Below are 20,509 nucleotides of genomic sequence, written 5' to 3' on the forward strand. Positions count from 1 at the left end.
AGTAACAGATATTCAGTTTGGAATTAACTTTTTTTGGGGGAGAGGGGGATGTTGAATCCTGGCAACTTGGCAGGGTTTTTTTGGAAGAAGTTTACCAGTGCCTCCTTCCTAGACCTGAGAAAAGTAACCAGCCCAAGTTATCTAGCTGGCTTCGGGCTTAATTTGGGAGCAGAAGTCAGAGTCTCCCAGTTTTTAAGCTAGTGTCTAAATTAAACTGACTCCCTCTGCAATTAATTGCCATTACAATTTTCTTTTCAAAATTCTTTTCCATTCCTGAGACAAGCATTTTTGTTTACTAAATTAATAATATTGCATTTGTTTCTGTAAAAGACTACTGCATTTCTTTCGGCCCATTCTGGATTTATCTTTGTCTTTCATGATATTAATTATCTTATTTGTATCAGCTACAAAACTGATTACCATTCCCTTAATTTCTGTCTCCATGTTATTAATAAAAATAATTGAATAACATGGATATAGACACGGATGATTTCTGGTGACCACAACTATAGGGCTAGGAGAGGAATTCCTCCTTTTCTATTTGTGGTCCAGATTAGAGAATGAAATCCTCTGCATTCACCTGCTGGAGCTCTGGAAAATCAGGAAAAGGGCAGCAAATATTATTTTGGAAAACACTTTGATAAACAGAGAACACTTTTGGAAATATAGGCTGCCTGAACAGCCAAGAAAGGAAAAATAGATTTAAAAAAAAGAGGGGTGGGGAGACTGGGACCATCAATTTTAAAGAAAATTTTGCCTTCGCTTTAGCAATCCTTTATTTTTCCATGCTTTTGAAGTTCTTCCTGGTCTCCATGAGTTTAATTTGGAAAAAACTAGTTTTGTATTAAAATTAGCATTAGCAGTAGTAGATTAACAATAAAAAAAAAACCCACCCAGCCTTATTTTGGCAGAAAAAGTCTACATTATAAATGCTTTGCTTCATACAGTTGGCAACAATATGAATGCATAGTATGTATTGAATTGGGCAATTGAAACGGAAAGAATGCTGGTCAAATAAAAAGTCAAAGTGACACTAACTGACAGGGTGACTCTACTTCGAAATTACATGTTTATACGCAAACAGTTTTTCTGGCATGCTATAATTAGGATGATAACTATTTTCAGGGACTTTCATTTTCAGGCAAGTTCACAAATAAAACTTTTAAATAATTAAATGTTAAACCAATCCAATAATCTCAGAGGCCATGTTTCCTCTAGTCTGTCCTTTACAAATAAAACAGGGATTCCCCACTTGGAGGGAGGGAGGGAGGGAGGGAGGGAGGAAGGAAGGAAGGAAGGAAGGGCATGTAGAAGGAAGTCAGAAATTCAGTGGCTCCTCTGACTCAACAGCCTTTCAGGCATCCTGAAAGTCACCAAACTGGTAGTTGGCCTAGAATTCGCACAAATCAAATCATTTTCTTTGGTTTCAAGGAAAGAGGATATAACTCCAAGGATTAAAAAAGAAACCAAATGAAAAAAATCTGTTTCCTCTCTTCCACTTGTTCAGGCAGATTTTTGGATGTAGTGCAAGTTGTGATTTGCTGCATGAAATAGGATTTTCCTATTAGTAACCTTTACTCAATTTTTCTTCCTTTATCAAATGTTTCAGTACAACTGATTTGGGCTAATGAAAAATGTATGTAATACACATCAAGATAACATGGAATAAATTTATTTTAGCTCTGTTTTACTAAATGTGAAAGAAATGTCAACAGATCTTCACTGATTTAGGGCAGTGTTCCAGAACATTATCTTATTCAACAATTTTCCGAAACAGCCACACATCTGCAAAAGGCATCATGTTGACACTTGAATGGATCCTGGATGAATCCTGTCATCTGAATTGTGATGCAGAGTTGCACTGTTCGCACATCTGAAATGCTATTTTAACATGTTGCTCTCCCTTGAGGTTTGACTGCATGTTCGTTTCCCCCATAATATCAGTGCTCTATTGCACAACTCCTTTGATTACAGATAAGATGTGGAAAGGATTCTTAAGGATAAAAATGAACAGGCATTTAATGTATAAGTAGTATATATTCAATTTAGAATACAATCGACTTTTATATTTTCCTAAAATTAACATTTTAAAACCAAAAAGCCCAGATAGCAAAGTGCAAATATTATCTCAGAAAGATAAACTGCCTCAATCCCTCTAGCAGGCTGTGTTGGGACTGCAGTTAATATAGATGCTGTGCTAAAAATGGGTATGTTCATGCATAGAAGGCATGCAAATGGGTTTTAATTGCTGCAAGAAATCTTAGTCAAGAAACATTAACGTTCCCAACTGTAATTAAGGCTGGGGTGACTACAAGACAGCTGCAATGTGGAACCTAGTATCTTTCATCCTTCACTGAAGCTACCCAGCTGTCTCTGGTTTGGTTATATAAGCATCTTTTGCTAATAATAATAGGTACGAAATCAAGGCTAGATGCTAAAAAGGTTGAAGTAGCAATCCACACTCCATTGCAAATCTCACCATATACTGTGGAACTATTCCAGAAAGGCCAACCAAATCTATTAGTAGCATACAGTTGAAGGCACAGTTAAAGTGCTTTTAATGGACTGCAAAATGTGTACTGGTCCCACTCAGGACCACTATTAGAATGCAGGTGTTATGAGCATAACGTATCTAATGCAGCAGCAACAAATTATTTTGTAACAGTGGTTGGGCTTCAGGATATTATAAACCTTATGTTCTGCATTAGCAGATAATTAAATGCAAACATGTTTTTATTTGGTAAGCAAGTATTATACAGTAAGAAATTCTAAATTAAAGAGAGTAATGCGATGGCACTAAGCTGTTCAGGTAAAAAGTCAAGAGAGAGTTTCCATGCCTTTTCCCTTCCATAGTTTTGGACCAGATATTTATATCAGTACAGTCAAAATAACAGAATTTTTTTAGAGTGCATTCTTTCATAAACACTTACAATCTGTTTCTTAGATTTGTGCATTACACAATAGCTGCATTACAGCTACTGATGATGTGTTCTTGGAAATTAGGAACCTATTTGCAGAATTCATCCACAAGTCATTTCATTCTTTCTGTGAAATATTACAATCTGCAGTTGAGTGCCTTTTTAAAAGAAGAGACAATAAAGCAGCAGCTTTTGGGTTCAAAGTTAATTGGGATGATTGGTGGAAACTCTGTCTGCCCATTGTATGTTTTGAATAGTGAAAATCCTTCCCAGAATATTGCAGGGCCAAGTCAAAATGGTTTTAAACTAAATTTACTGTGTGAACTGACACTTGATCATGGTAACACTCTGAGTATTAAACTTCCATTGAAAGAAGCAAGCAACTTACAACTGAATTACATGTGACAAGTTCCTTAATTCGAACCATAACTTCCTGTGTGAATGTTCCTGGCCAAAATACTTGAGACACCAGTCCTTTCGAACAAGCTTCTTGTGCCGTTAGCTTCCTTCCACTAAATAACATTTCATTTGCCTGAGAAAGACAGAGATGATTTATAAGTTATAATAAATATAAACATTGTGGCTTTAAAAAATGCTCCTACTTGGAACAATTAACTAGAATACATTACTTTTTGTTTTTGCACTGAACTGAAAATAAAGCAAATATTGAAAGCAACGCAATAATTCAATGTCAACTTCTAACCCTACATAAATTACAATATTTGAGTTTCAGAGTATTTATGGTGCAAGATTATTTTTTTTAAAAAAAAAAACCTGTTTATTGCCAAAATATAGAATTTAGATTAGGGGGTATCTGGTGGGCCACGGGCTGGATGTGTCATGAACAGGCCACACCCACCCCAGCTCCGCAAAGGGAAAAAACATAGCAAAACGTCATGTGACGTAGTGAGTTTGACACGCATGATCTAGATCCTTTTCCTTGAAGGAAAAAAAATCTAGTTAGTATTAAAAGAAAAGCAAAAACCGGAACAAACCAATGCAAAGTATACTGTTAGTTCTAAAGTCAACAACTTTAACTGCCTTGAATTGATTGGAGAAGCATCTAGCATGATAATATCTCAAAGGAAGTTGACAGGGTTTGCCATAGAGAAATTTTGTAAGGGAAACAGATCACAAAATGAAGCTGTGGCAACCTGCAGACCATATGTAAGTTCTATCAGTCATTTTTGTGACCTTTGGGGTCTATCCCCCAACTTTAGACTGCCACCCAAAAATATCTCAAAATTATTAATAAAGCTCCTTACTATTTTTAGATGGAAAATAATAAAACAAAACAAAACAAAACAAAATAAAATAGTTGTGCAAGGTGTAGAGTCTATAATCCCTTTGTTCCAATGGGAGTTGAACACAAAGGAATCCAAAAAACAAACCAGGAAGCTGTTTGACTCTGTGTTGTAGCTCACCTAACAATTACCCCATTCATTCATTCACTCATTCATTTATTTAGCGTATGGCAACTGCCCATTAATAGTAAGTAACACATGGTAGACTAAGCAGATTAGACTATTAGACTATCAGTCCACAAGATTTAATTCCAGCTTCCCATTGTATATAATCATTTATACTATCTGAAACTCTAGGAAACCTTTCATACAAATGATATATTTTTAGTTCAGCTTGTACAGATGCATTTGAGAAGCCTATGATTTGTTTCTCATTGGATACCCATCTGCCTTCCTGATTTTATTTCAACTGACTACAGAAAAAGGCTTGACTGCTTTAATGTAGGTTTTTTATTTTTTGTAATTTTAAGCTCCCCATGTCCTGAAGCAGCATCTTTTCTAAATTAAATCCAGCATCTCTTCTTCGGCTCTATAAAAATAGTTCTTAACTTATTTTAGATACATAGAATATAAGTATATAGAACTAAAAAGTTTTCCTGAATATGCAAATGCATCAACACAAAAATACACAGCAATATTTTAGGAGCCAGAAACCGTTTTTTCCCCAAAACATTTTCCTTATACAGGAGTCGTCAAAATGTAACTTTTGAGGTCTACGTGCCATAAACAAATATTCTGAGAAACAGTTATGTCAATTCGATTATATTGAAAACTATAGGCACATCAAATGTTATAAATATATAGAATATATATTTATATTATAGATTACTTACAGATGCCAGACCCATTATTCTTGGGAATGTGAGAGATGAACATCCATCAGGACTTTGCCCAAATGTTGTATATGGAGTCTGAAACCAAGCCTTCTCATTAGCCCACACCACGTCACATAGAGGTAATATAGATGCTCCAAGTCCAATAGCTGGGCCATTTACTGCAACAATTATGGGCTTTTTAAACTGAATAAAAGTATTTACAAAATTCCTGGGGAAAAAAATAAGAACATGGTTACAGCTCACATTTTAGCAGCAATATTCTTTAGTGAAAAAATTTCAAAATTGTAACCATTCTAGTAATTATTGCTTATAAAGACTTTTTTGAAAATATGATAGGCCCAACCACATTTTCCTATAAAACAAGAAATAGTAACATCTATTTCTCCAGGTGAAATGGAGGGAAGGCATCAAATTTAATGATCAATCTCTAACGGAGAAAGTGGACGTAGCCACACAAGTTGTTTGTAGCCAGTGTTTGCCTTCAAGTAGTTTTAAAAATTATTAAAACAACATTTTGTATTACAGATAGTTCTCGACGTACAACAATTCATTTAAGCGACCATTCAAAATTACAATGGCACTGAAAAATGTGACTTACGGCCATTTTTCACTCTTAGGACTGTTGAGCATCTTCATGGTCATGTGTTCTAAATTCAAATGCTTGGCAATTGGTTCATACTTATGACAGTTGCCTTTTCCCAGGGTCATGTAATCATCTTTTGTGACCTTCTGACAAGCAAAGTCAATGGGGAAGCCAGATTCACTTAGCAACCATGTTACTAATTTAACAACTGCAGTGATTCACTTAACAACTGTGGCAAGTGGTTGTAAAATGGGGCAAAAACCACTTAACAAATGTCTCACTTAGCAACAAAAATTTGGAACTCAAATGTAGTTGTAAGTCGAGGACTTACCTGTATTTTGTTAGGATGGTCAAAACAATTTGATAAATACATATGAAAATATTTTTGAAAAAAGAAAATGCTACAGCTCTAAAATGAACTTTACTTCAAAAACAAAATACATATTTTGCTAAAATGTTTTTTAAATTGAGGATAAACAGTAAGAAATAAAGCAACTGACTTGCAGTTTTTCATATTACATGCTTAAAAGAACAAAACATAAAAACACTTGAAATAATATATTGTTTAAGGAACACAATAACATTTCATTTTTTCATTCTTCAATACTGATTTTTGCTTTAGATATTAAGATTTGGTTTTGATAGTCATTTCTTAACAAAGTTGCTCACATTTGGGATTAATAATAAATAGTGGCTTGTTACAAAGCATCCATCCAAATTTCCTTTTCAGTGAAAGGGAAGTTGGAAAAGCAGAACATTAGTCACTCATTCTATGAGTAGGAGGTCCAAACACACAGACACTCTCAACATATAGTTTCCAAACATCCAATCTGAATAATCTTTCTGGATAATCTAGTTTCCTATATTATGAGACTTTTATGAAAGGTAAAAATTGTACCTATAATAAGATTCTTCCGAATACAAAAACTGTCTTGGAAACACGTTTAACCATCCTTAACCTAATGGATGTGCAACTCTTCCTAGTTTTAAAGAAGACACCTTTACAATATCTCCGAAATAATAAATATTCTGATTTATTATTATAAATCATATATATTATTATAAATAATAAATACTTCTGATTTATTATTATAAATATTCTGATTACTGAGGGGAAAAAAATCCAAGTATAATTGGAATAGCAGTTTTGGTTTCACAAATAGCTGTTTTAAGCTCATGATCTGTTAAGCACAATTTGAATAATTTTACAAACCTAATTGCATCTGCCATCTTAGTACTTTCCCTTTTTCTATCATCTGTCAAACGTCGAATAAAATAAATGAAATCAAGGCCACAACAGAAAACACTGCCAACTGCACTAAGAAGTACAAGTTTACTGTCATCAACAGCTGCTGTGTTCAGTGCACTCTGGACTTCTTTCATCACCTGGAATGAGATGCATGAAACACATGAAAAAAAAAAGGATATATAATAGTTGCTTCTGAAAAGCTTTTCATTTACCAAGTATTTCTGTAATGTGAACAGCAGGTGGCATATGTAACCAATTCAGAGACAGCTAAATTTAGGACAAAGTCTAAAACTTCTTTTTTTCAAAAGAGAAAGACAGACAACAATGGACAAATGTTTTTAAAATGTACGCATTACCAATATGAACTTGTGTTGTGTTAAATTTTACTGAGCTCAGCAGAATTTATTCCCAAAGAATAAGCCTGAAGTTTATGAATATCTAAATTCACTATAAAATTGGACAGAAAACCTTAATTCTTAATAAATTTGGTAGTTTATAGATTACAAAAATAGTACATAGGCAAATCAATAAATCACTTAAGGTAAGTTGAAGCTTCATATTTACATCCTTGTCAAACAGCTTTTAAATTCCATTAATCCGAATGCTTAAATAGACAGAATTTTACGTTTGGAAACTAATATAATTGCTAGTATTATATCAGTGTAATACGACTACTATGGCACAATTCATAACTTGTTTTTAGTTTATAATTTCTCAATTTATGACCTGCAGTGGTGAAATGGATTGACAATGACCTATGAAGCTTCAGGCAGATTTGCTTTTTAAGGAGGCGTGGTGCAGTGGCTCAGCGGTTAAGACGCTGTGTTGTTATCTGGAAAGCTGGCAGCTCAGGTTTTAGACCCGAGCACCAAGTGACAGGGTGAGCCCCCATCCTTGCCCCCAGCTCCTGCCAAGCTGGCAGTTCAAAAGCATCCAAATATGAATAGATAAATAGGTACCACTATGATGGGCAGGTAACAGTGCTCTGTGATGTCATGCTGTCCACATGACCGTGGAAATGTCTTTAGACAGCACTGGCTCAATGGACTTAAAACGGAGATGAGCACCTCCCCCTATAGTTGGCAATGACTAGTGGAGGAAAATCTGCAGGGACTCCTTTACCTTTTGTTTCTTAAAAGCCTTCTGAAAATTCAAAAAAATCCAAAGCCTGGACTTTCTTGTAAGATACATGTTCTACCAATGAGCTTTCACTATCATCATTCTAATCCTCCTTAAAAGGCCTCTGCATCCTTATCTCCAGCACTAAACTCCACGCTTGCATTTACTAATTCACTAATGTTTTGCCATGGATGTACTGCTTAACTTTTAATTTCTACATTATTTATTTATCAATATATGGCCACCTATCTGACAAGAAATGACTCTGGGTGGGCATATAGCAACCAAGTAAAACAATAAATATATAAAAACAATGATTAAAATATGCAAACCACCAAACATAGGACAGAATAAATATGAATCCCAATAACAGAGCCATCTTAGTATATCACTGATCCTCTAGAACCCCAGGCCTGAAGATATAACTACATGTTGAGGGACTATTAACAGACGAAGAGTTAGCTTCACTTTGGGCAGGAGAATGTTTCCTAAGGTAGATGCCACAGGAGAGAAGGTCCCTCCTTCTGGGACCCACCTCTAGCAGATGGGACCCAAAGTCTCTTGCAGATGGGATCTGAAGTTTCTAGCAGATGGAACTTGAAGCATATCTTTTCTGGCAGATCTAATGGGTTGGGAAGATGTAGTTAAGGAGAGGTGATCCCTCAAATAACCCGTCCCATGCCATGAAGGATTTTAAAGATTGAAACCAACACCTTGTATTGACCTGGAAGCAAACTGGCAATCAGTGCAACCCACAGAGCAGAGGTATAACATGCTGTCCTAGTTGAAGCTTCCAAATACTCTTCAAGGACAGCACATTAAAATAATCCAATCTGGAGTGACTAGGGCAGTGATGGCTAACCTTTTTATCATTGCATACCGGCCTCCATGCTGGAAATGGCATGCAAAACTATCCCGTGAGGAATGCGCAGCCCCGCTGGCCTTTGGGTGCACACCTATACCCAGAAGAGCAGCAGTCCATCACAATGCGCGAGCCGGCACCCGAACTCCCGGTTTCCGGCACGAACATGTGCCTGACAAACAGCTGGCCACTGCGCATGCATGCAACATAAATGCAGAAGTTCGGGTGCTGGCCTGCGCATGCCCGGCATGCGTGTGTGCACAGGAACATGGAAGAGGAGCCAGTGAGCCCATGCATTCCTCATGGGATGGTTCTGCATGCCGCTTCCGGCATGTATTCCATAGGTTCGCCAACATGGGACTAGGGCATGGTGATTGTAAGTTTCTGGGAGAGCAAGAATCCCACCCTCCCAGTTAAAAAAATCAGAAGTAATGAAACAACTCTAACCTCTGGATTTAATGAATTGTTCTCTGATGATTTGGTGGATAATAAAATATGTGTGAATCCATCTTGTTTCCTGACAACAATGTCTCTGTAGCGGTACGCACTTTCAGTTTGCCGCACACTGAATCGTAGCCTTTTATCAAAAGGCTGATCTCTCCTTTCATCAATAAATCTTCGTTTGTTGGCTGCTACCCCTGTTACTGATGTCTGAATGTTGGTACCATTGGTTGCCAAGGCTTCTATAAAGGTAGATGTTCCTGTGAAAAGAGTTACAGTATTTTTAGACCTCAGCTTTATTCATGAAACACATCAAATTCTTATTATCATGGAAAACATGGTAAATGTCTTAATGAAAGCTCATAAAAGGCATTTCTGAAATACAATTGCTTAAGGATGTATAGAATATGTATGAGAGAAGGCGGGGAGTATACCTACATGGATAGTAGGGGGAATATTAAAAGTCAGATAACCAATGCTGAATTGTCAGAAGATTCTTTATTTTATTGCTGATACAACAAAATGTAAAAAAGTACAGATGCACAGACAAAATATAAAAAAAGGACACAAGCACAAACGTGTGTTGATTCAGTCTACTTTTCAGTGTTGACTCTTAGTGATCAAGTAAATCTTCTCCAGGGTGATCTGTCCCCAACTTGGCCCTTCAGATCTCCCAACAGTGCACCCATCTCCACTGTAATCAGATCCATATACCTTACTACTGGTTGTCCTCTTCTTTTTCTTTCTACATTATTTCAGCATTATAGATGGCTCAAGGGAGTTGGGTCTTTATATAATGTGTCCAAAATATGATAATTTGAGTCTGGTCATTTCTTCCTCAAGTGACAACCCTGGATTTATTTGTTTTATGATCCATAATATTCTCAAGAGTCTTTTCCAACTCTTCTTCGAAGTTCAAATTTCACATTGACAGGTTCTTGGCGTTTCTTTCTCTAATTTTAAGATTTTTGTCTTTTTATATATAAATTTTATATATAAATTTTCTCTTCCCTAAATTCCACATCCAAAAAGGATTGAAACTGATGTTATTAATCTGCAGACCTATACATATATGCCACAGAAACTGGAAATTTTGCCTTGCATTTATAAACTTTTCATAGCTGACATTTTTTTTAGTGTTGCTATTTCATAACTGATTTTAAAAATGTATGTTAAAAGACACTTTACAGATTCAACAAAACAAAAGATTCAAAGTATGGTTCCAGTGTGATTTAGACTTCCAAGGAAAGATGGCCAATTGAAGACAACTCCACGGACAAATGGAGCTGATGATTTGCAGCTTTGTACAAAGGAGCCGAAGGAGATCAGCTCCCTCCCTTTGATTTTCTATAAATTAAACAGAATGACTGAGATTGCCCAAGCTATTTCTCCTTATGGCTGTTTCTGTTTCTCACAAAAAGGCCACAGGGCAGTAATCTTGAGGTGGGGTGGGGAATTTGAATTTAAGACTTTATTATTTCATCGTGCGGGACTAGCCTAAGGGTAATTTTTAAATTGAAATTTTTAAATGGGTTTTACGTCGGTCTATGACCGTTTTAGTTTAATTCAGCCTATTAAATATTTGGTTTTAATTCTGTTTTAAATTTGCTGTTTGTATTTTGTGTTTTTAAATATGGCTGTAAACCGCCCTGAGTCCTTCGGGAGAAGGGCGGTATAGAAATTAAATTATAAATAAAAATAAAATAAATAAATAAAATTAGGAAATGGGGGAATTCACCATTTTTTTTGTTTGTATTAGGATAAATGGGATTATTTTATACATGTGAAATGTTGATGTGTTTACAGAGTGGAGATATAGAATATGCATTTGAAGATAAATTGCTATTTGAAATATATTTGAATTGCTATTTCCTGTATTGTATTTTGTCTTTTATAAAAAGGAAACAGTCCCTTTTTATCATATTATACTTTTAGGGAGAATGGATGCGGTGGCTCAGTGGCTAAGACACTGAGTTTGTCGATTGAAAGATCGGCAGTTTAGCGGTTCGAATCCCTAGTGCCGCGTAACGGGGTGAGCTCCCGGTACTTGTCCCAGCTTCTGCCAACCTAGCAGTTAGAAAGCATGTAGAAAATGCAAGTAGAAAAATAGGGACCACCTTTGGTGGGAAGGTAACAGTGTTCTGTGCGCCTTCGGCGTCAAGTCATGCCAGCCACATGACCACGGAGACACCTTCGGATAGCGCTGGCTCTTCGGCTTTGAAATGGAGATGAGCACCGCCCCCTAGAGTCGGCAATGACTAGCACATATGTGCGAGGGGAACCTTTACCTTTACTTTTAGGATTTTTTTTTTTAATTTGAATTTATATCCCGCCCTTCTCCGAAGACTCAGGGCGGCTTACACTGTGTTAAGCAATAGTCTTCATCCATTTGTATATTATATACAAAGTCAACTTTATTGCCCCCAACAATCTGGGTCCTCATTTTACCTACCTTATAAAGAATGGAAGGCTGAGTCAACCTTGGACCTGGTGGGACTTGAACTTGCAGTAATTGCAAACAGCTGTGTTAATAACAGACAGACTTAGTCTGCTGAGCCACCAGAGGCCCTTGTTTATACCTGTCACAAAATTGGTGGGGACTTGTTTTCTGAAGACAGCTGTCTTTATACATTTGTTTTTCTTGCAATCCTTTCTTTTTCTTTTTCTTTCTCAGTCTCTATTCAACCATTTAATAAAGTTATTTGGAAAAAGAGCTAGACTGTGATCCCACCTTCCCAAGTAATCATCCAAGTATTACAACATATTACATAATTATTTAGATTTGTTAATCTTGCCCACTTCCACTTCTTCCTGCTTTTTTGGTCAAATACGCAATCTGCAGAATAATCTGTTTCATTTCAGTCTACACCGTGATGGGAAATCTGGTTAACAGCTCAAGGAAAAAGCAAATCAAACAACTGCAAGAAAAGAAGTACAGGCTGAGAAGTTTAAACCAGCATTTGATTTGTTCACAAACAAGTTGTCACATATTTTGCAATTCAGTCTTAGAAAAAGTTGTCAAAACAGCAATGTTAGATCCAAATTATTCTATCAAATATTGAAAATCACGTATTGAAAAGGAGCTGGTTTCTTGAGACTTGGCTTAAATTTAGGCAAATGATTAGGCCTGTGAAGTAGGTCAGGTCAGGAATTGGGCCCAATAAGTACTATGGGAACTCGCTTCTAATAAGATTTGATAACAGAATTTTGAAAGGCTGAAAGAATTTCTTGCTCCCTTCCCCTTAAATCAAAGAGTTTTGGATGAGATTATCCTGAATTTCTTCCTTAGCCCTTTTTATTTTTCTAGACTAAGCTAACGTTTTCATAATGGTTGTTACACAACTATGTAGAGCTAAGGCTTTCCTTCTCTTGAAAGAAAATTCTATTCTGCTTACTCTAAGAATTTTATTATTTGATTCTTAAAATGGTGGAGGAACTAAGTATACAGTTTTGTTGCCCTGAAATTAGAGGAAAGTACCATGTTTATTATTTTTTTAAGTGAAGCTGGGGAGGCATTAAGGGCTTCAAGAGAGCTTTGGGGCAGATGATTCACTGTCCCTGCTTTAGGATATAATTTATGATAATTTGATTCGGAAAAATAAAAATGAAAATTTTCCAAAAAACTCTTCATAAGAATTAATACAATTAATACTTTCCACATCAGGATATAGGAAAAGGCAGAGAACCAACTGAGGAACAGTAACTGGTAAAAGAAATTTATCTGTAATTCTGAAATTAAAAGTTAACAAAAAAGCATTTAAGAATAATTCAGATTGTCAGAAAGATCATACCTGTATTTTACTTTTAATTTTTATAGTTCGCAAAAGGAATTACTCAAATGTAATATATATAGAGAATTAGCTTGAAGAATGATGTCTAGGCCTTCCCTATTTTATTACACATTGACAATTTTTCACTGAAAATGTGCCAATGCTAAAAATATGAAAAAAGTATCTTTTGAATAAAGATATAAAAATGGTAACTTATGGTATCTTGAGAATAATAAATTTAAAAATTACTGGACTAACTTAAATTCTCGGCTTGACAGACAAAGAAAGAATTGCACTCAGGAAACCTGCATGATTAGTCATGAAATATAATAGGAATGATATCATCACAAACTAAGCACTTTTGAATACATGAATTTCAATGAGTATACAGTTAGTTCTACTGGCTGAAATTGGACATTTTAACTATCCATAACACAACTGCAGGATATTTACTTCTATAATTTAATAGAAAATAAGTATATTGTTTGATTTCACAGAAAATAAAGATTATACAAGAAGATGCCTATTAAAGTGTGGGTTCCCAGTTGAACTTTAAGAAAAGTAATCCTGCAGGATCAGACAGATAATCCATACATGCTTCTTTCAATAATGGTGACTTGTCACCATGAAATGTACATAGACATACCTACTCTGTAGCTCTCCATCCACTCCTCCCCAAAAGCTTGTAGGTACCCATGCAGAATGATCTATGACTTACAAAAACTGTAGTGTATTCATATCAAGTGCCCTCACACAATTTTGCACAATTCTGAATATTAGTTGCCAGTGATTTACAGATAAGAAACATTGAATATATTTGTTAGAATAGGGATACTACACCTTATCTGGAAATTATTATCAGCAGCATCTTGAAAGTTGTGTTCAGACAGATACATTTCCACACTTACTCTAGCCCAAAATGTTTTTATTACACTTTAAGACAAACAAGGAATTAAGTTTTATCCGTTTCTATTCCAGTATAGCAGTCTTATAAATATGCTGGAGATTACAACCATGCTCATTTCCATCGTCCTTTTACTTTTGCTAGCATTCTAACAGTGTTCTGTTTTACAACTTTGTTTTGCTAACGTGTTTTCTTTTGTTTGTTCCTTAGATGAGCAGCAGAACTGCTTCAGGTGGAGGCTGTATATTGAAAAACAGGTGACAGAAAATCATGGCGATTGGATCCAAAGAACCAGAGCAGAAAGAAAACAGTACTATTCCTAAATGCATTATAACTGCATTAGAAGTTTCTAAACTCATTTGTGTCTTCCTCTATAGCAGAAGTGGGGCTATACGCATGGCTGGCTGAGGAATTCTGGGAGTTGAAGTCCATAAATCATAAAAGGATCATCATTCCCCACCCCTCCTCCATAGAAACCTTTGCAAGATTCTTGAATATAGTTTTCTTTTTCATCTGTAACATTTTGTATGAAGTACAGAACAGTCCACTGAAAACAGAAGGTATTTTCCACATAAAGGAGGACATTTCCTAATGAAGCTTTATGAATATAGTTTAATTTAAGCACCTGCTCTGGATGGTGTAGAATAAAAAAAGAATAGTTGAGTAAGGAAAATACTTACTCTTGATAGAGACATGTAAGCTTCCTTATGAAAGTGACAAGGGGTAAACATAATTTAAGCCCACAACCAGGGGTGAAATGCTCCCGGATCGCGCAATCCGGTAGCGACTGTGGTTGGTAGTTCGGCGAGCTGGTAGCGATGGCGGAGTGAAGCTCCGCCCACCCACCCGGGGTGTCATTACTTCCTGGTTTTAACCAGGAAGTAACGTGTTTTTTACCTTCTGCGTATGTGCAGGTTTTGCGCATGTGCAGAAGGTCTGCGTATGCATGTGACGTGCACACACACTTCCGAACTGGTAAGGATTTCACCCCTGCCCACAACAGACAGCATTTGTAAACGGTTCAGACAGAAGTCTTCTCTAATTCACAGACGTATATGGACTGAGGTGGAAATCAGACTTGCAAGACTGTCATTGTACCCAGTCTCTTTAATTTAATTTTTTTTAAAAAAGCTTTTCTGTGGAATTGATTTCTTGGTTGGATCTATCTAATGAGGCTGACAGAATAGGAAGTACAATATAATAATTACAAGTTGTCCTTGAGTTAGATGGCAGTTGGGCCTGGGCTTGTCATTGTTAAGGAATGCAGTTGTAAAGGGTGATGTACGTGAGGGTGCATCGTTTATCAATGGTAAACCTGGAAGTCTCTGATAAATCCAGGACATGCAGTCCCTAAGTTGGAAGTTGCAGGAGTCCCAGAGAAGGAGTGTGAAGGTGCACGTGTGGAAATGGGGTGGTGGTTGGAAAGCCAGGGAAGGCATTAAGAAGCAGCAACGAAGAAAACTGGGGACAGAGAGGAGAATAATCCTTCCCTTAGTAAGAGGGAAAAGTTCTGTTTCCCTCAGACACAGCCAAGATTCAGAAAAAGCAAACAGTCAAAAAGCCCAACCAGGAACAAATAAGGAGAAAAGATGAAGGAAAAGTAAGGATTTTTGACACAACAGAAATAGAAAGCAGAACCTAAAATAGAAAATAATTAAAATAGACAAGAGCTTTATTATTAATATTTATTTCTACAATAGCTGTAGGCATTTATAATTTACAATTCCTTTTCTTTTATTACTTGTAAACTTTCCTTTTGTAAAAATAAAAATCTTTCCCCACAGGGAGATGCAAAACCCCAACCAACCATCCAAGTTTCCATTACTTGATGACTTTTGAGTCTGGTTTGGTTATTGGTTAAACAAGCAAACAAAAAAACCCTGTGTGTCATATAACCACACCACAAACAATCTGACAGGGGCCCCAATCATCTTAACCCAAGGCCTAAATAATTAACTACAGCTTTAAGGGATTCTGGAACATCATCCAGGTAAGACCCTCATGGAAATCAGGAGGAATCTCATTTCAGAATGAAGGTGCCAAGAGAGGAGGCATATTTTTTAGGTCCCAATAGACAAATTTAATTGAAGAAGAATCAGCAGTACATCAACGCTGTTGTATTAAACGTGGCTGATACAACAGGTGATAGGCAGATCCTCAAGTAGCCAGGCTCTATTTCATGCAGAACTTTGTAGGCCATAAGTAACAATCACAGTTTTGAAGCATAGTGGCAATATTATGACATCTTCCTAGCACATCTTACAAAGCACCTCGGGCAGTGTTCTAGCTGGAGTAAAAGGTATTTGCCAGCCTAGTACTTATCCCATATGCAAGTGGAAAACTGCAAAACAGTTCCTTAAAAACTGTAGGCAAATTTGACATCTGAACAGTACATCTGAATGCATGTATCTAATGTACAAATATACATTACACAGCTGGACCTCTTTGAGTGTAAGATATGTCACTTAGGTTATCTCAGTGGTAGTCAACCTGGTCCCTACCGCCCACTAGTGGGCGTTCCAGCTTTCATGGTGGGCGGTAGGGGTTTTGTTCTATACTGAAGCACTTTCCTTTTAATTTAATGGACTTTTAAAAAAAATTTTCATAGCATTATTTAAAAACATTTTCATTAGGTTTTCACAAAATTCCCTGTGACAATTTAAATTTCTGAAAATATATATTTGTATTGCCCGCGCATAAGTTTAGTTCATGTTACATAAGTGAAACTAAATGGCGCTATAGTGCGACTGCAAACAAAAGACCCTCGTCCCAGAATAGCTCGCGCATCTCCCCCCACACCACCCAGCTGTAATAGACAAGCAGAGCTGGTAGCCGCTCCCCCGCCAACCCAATCCACAATGCGTGAGAGGCATGCGCAGACGACGATACACGGCGCATTACTGTGGAACCGGTGGGCGGTTAGAAAATTTTACTACTAACAGAGATACAAAAGGGGGCAGTAGGTATAAAAAGGTTGACTACCCCTGGGTTATCTAAATCCATAAAAAAAAAATTATTTATCTCCCAGAATGAACACTAATAAAATGAACACATGGTCAATTATATGAGCATTAAAAATGGTGCACACTTTAGTATAATAGTATTTACTGAATACACATTTGTGTATTGTGAACATCAAAGACCCCCCCAAATTTACTGAGCCATTAGACACATTTGGGATTTAAGAGAAGGGACTCACAATGGATATTGTGGTAGATGTAACCAATCACAAAGTACCATTTTCTAGGAAAAAATTGGTGTGTTTCTGCTAGAACAATCTCCCAAGTATAAAAAGGGACGCATGTGGGTGCGCGGGACAGGGTTGGTCTCCAAATAACCATGTCAATAATGAGCAATATAATTCTTTTGCCACAAAGGAAAATAATATACCGAGTTCACAGGAAAGAAGCCCAGCCACATGCAAACAAAAACAAGCAAAATACATACACAACATTAAAAAGTCAGTTCATTCAAAAAACTGAAGCAAAATATACCATGTAGCCAAAATAGGGCCGTAATAGCTCAGGCTGTTAGAAGCCTGTTATTAGAACACAGCAGCCTGCAATTACTGCAGGTTCAAGCCCGGTCCGAGGTTGACTCAGCCTTCCATCCTTTATAAGGTAGGTAAAATGAGGACCCAGACTGTTGGGGGGGGCAATAAGTTGACTTATTGTAGAATATTGTAGAATGAGACTACTGCCTTATACACTGTAAGGCGCCCTGAGTCTTCGGAGAAGGGCGGGATATAAATGTAAATTAAAAAAAAAAAGTAAGTAATTTGCTTTCTCAAGACCTACCTATCTAGAAGAGATTTCAATTATTTAAGAAAAACAGAATAAATCACAAACATGACAATATACTTAAAGGGCCATAATGGGAGTAGATGAAAAGTGGAAAGCAACTAAGCTGTACCTTGACGACTGGAAGTGTAAGTAAATCACACTAAAACCGATAATTCTAGCCAGTATAAAAAAAGGTCAAGTTAAATTTACAAAACAATTACAATATTTTTTTCAAAGAGCAAATTGAAAACAGTTCCACATGGCTAGACAGAATTAAATGAGAGAAAATGAGAGGAGTATTCTTTTACTTAAAAGAAAATAGGAAGTAATGAACCCTGGGAAGAACTTAGGGACATGTTAAAACAGATAAAGAAGCACGCAATAAATTCAAAGCAAACCTTCTGAAACATACATAATTACAGATGCTAAAACAGCATTTACGGTGATATAAGAGGAGGTTAAAAAAGAAGAGATTAAAGCCAAAACAGAGGAATGAAATGAAGTATAATTTTGCAGAAAGTGAAATATTTTTGAGTAAAAGTGGAATGTAATAATAATAAAAAAGAAATTAACAAAAGGTGAGCCATGTAACACTGACTATACAGATCACTCACTATTTGTGCATTATTTTTAGATTTTTTTGATCCTGTCTTTATTATTTCTATAAATAACTTAAGATGGCGAACATATCTTATATTCCTTCCTCCTCTTATTTTCCCCACAAAAATAATCCTGTGAAGTGAGTTGGGTTGAGAGGGAGTGACTGGCTCAAAGTCACGCAGCTGATTTTTCATGCCTAAATTGCTATCGTTTTGTTGAGTTAAAAGACATATTCATAATTAACACATAATCAATTTATTTCAGATGGGCATTTAAAATGGGAATTAGTAAGGTAGCAGAACAGCAAAATTTCTCCTCCTCCTCCACTACCACCACCACCACCTCCTCCTCTTATATTCAAGAATAATTTGTATGCTAATATACAAATAATGACCAATCCTATTTCAGTCAACATTTCTTCTCCATAAAAAATTTTTTATGTGTGCAAATTATGCATGGTGAGATATTTAGAAAAAGGGACACATATCACTGCACTATAGGAAAACCAGCTAATAAATCCTACACTGCAGTAGTGGATTTCAAATCCTATTGCTACCGGTTTGTTTGTGGGTGCATGTGTGCTCACGTGTGATGCTTCTGCACATGCACAGAGTTGTCTGGGCGGATGGGAGGAGCCTCCCACCGCCGCCACCGTTTCTCCCGATCTGGGGCGAACCGGTAGCAACCCACCACTGCTACACTCATACTGATAAAGAAAAAAAGAAAAATTGGGCATTCCATCCATCAAAGAACCCAATTTTATTATTGTGTAACCAATCTGAGTCATGAAAGAGAATAAGCAATGGATAAAATATATATATATATAGAAATATCTTCTTGCAGAAAATAATATGCACACATTATAAAAAATGTTAATAGTAGGTAAACCCTAACAATAGTAAAAATAGCCATGAATAATTATTAATAACCACAAATAAAATGCTTCAATTTCTAGCAAATCATACACAATTACCTCACCATTCAACAAAGCAAGGAACCTCTGAATTAGCTAAAGCAGTTTTTTTCAACCTTGGCAACTTGAAGATGTGTGGACTTTAACTCCCATATGCTGTCTGGGGAATTCTGGGAGTTGAAGTCCAGTCTTCAAGTTGCCAAGGTTGAGAACCTTCCTCTCAATTTGGTATCACCTCTGGCTGAGCTCTGTCTTTTTATCAGGCAGAATGATAGTTATGAGTTAGAAAGTTTATCTGAATGAATCTTGCTCAGCATAAATTATTTCAAAAGCAGTAGATTTTCTTAACTTTCTGTCCAAAGTTTTGTTTTACTAATATGAATATGGGCCTCTGGTGGCTCAACAGACTAAGTCTGTCTGTTATTAACACAGCTGCTTACAATTACTGCAAGTTCAAGTCCCACCAGGCCCAAGGTTGACTCAGCCTTCCATCCTTTATAAGGTAGGTAAAATGAGGACCCAGATTGTTGGGGGCAATAAAAGTTGACTTTGTATATAATATACAAATGGATGAAGACTATTGCTTAACACAATGTAAGCTGCCCTGAGTCTTCGGAGACGGGCAGGATATAAATTCAAAAAAAAAAAAATGAATGCTTCAACAATAAGATAGGTATGGTTAGTTCCTGACTTGCAACTGGCCTTTTTCCCAGAGGTGGTTCAGTGAATGCCACAGTCATTACGGGAAGGCTTTCATTTGAATGGGTGGGTTTTGCCAGAACCAGCAAAAAACACTGCACATCACAATCACCTGTGAAGTCCAAGGAACCAAGAATGACACAAGGAGTTACTTCAGAGTAGTTTCTTTACTGTTGCTTGCCTGCAACAGACATCTTGCCAGACTGAAGTATTTATCTGCATAATTAATAGATGTACCCTCTGAACTGCTAGAAGGGGTCAGCCTTCTCTATCTTTTTTTTTGCATATCAGATTCCAAGTTTCTTTGTCTCTTTGCTTCCTGAGAAAGCGCTCCTTCCTTCCGTGAATCTGGCCTACATTTCACAACATCAGTGTCAGCAGAATGCCACAACCAGTCATAAAGAGATCATTTACAATGGCCGGGGTCAGGAGTGAAATGCTCCCTGTTCGGACAGGATCGGCTGATCCAGTAGCAATGGCGGCGGGTGGTTCGGAGAATGGTAACAAAAATTATTTATTATTTTATTTT

At 36.6% G+C, this 20,509-nt stretch overlaps 1 protein-coding gene across 3 annotated transcripts in view; it reads right to left on the reverse strand.

Annotated features, from left to right (window-relative positions):
* Positions 1–20,509, reverse strand: part of CDYL (chromodomain Y like) — a 180,036-nt gene that overhangs the window by 1,383 nt on the left and 158,144 nt on the right. For all 3 annotated transcript variants that reach the window (XM_058176565.1, XM_058176566.1, XM_058176567.1), the window contains 4 exons: positions 9,319–9,572; positions 6,855–7,027; positions 5,056–5,266; positions 3,307–3,450 (listed from right to left, as the gene is read on the reverse strand). In XM_058176565.1, the coding sequence (XP_058032548.1) occupies positions 3,307–3,450; positions 5,056–5,266; positions 6,855–7,027; positions 9,319–9,572 (782 nt within the window). The remainder of the gene's footprint in view (positions 1–3,306; positions 3,451–5,055; positions 5,267–6,854; positions 7,028–9,318; positions 9,573–20,509) is intronic.

Source organism: Ahaetulla prasina, chromosome 3 (genome assembly GCF_028640845.1).
Source record: "Ahaetulla prasina isolate Xishuangbanna chromosome 3, ASM2864084v1, whole genome shotgun sequence".
In the NCBI taxonomy this organism is placed as follows: Eukaryota; Metazoa; Chordata; class Lepidosauria; order Squamata; family Colubridae; genus Ahaetulla; species Ahaetulla prasina.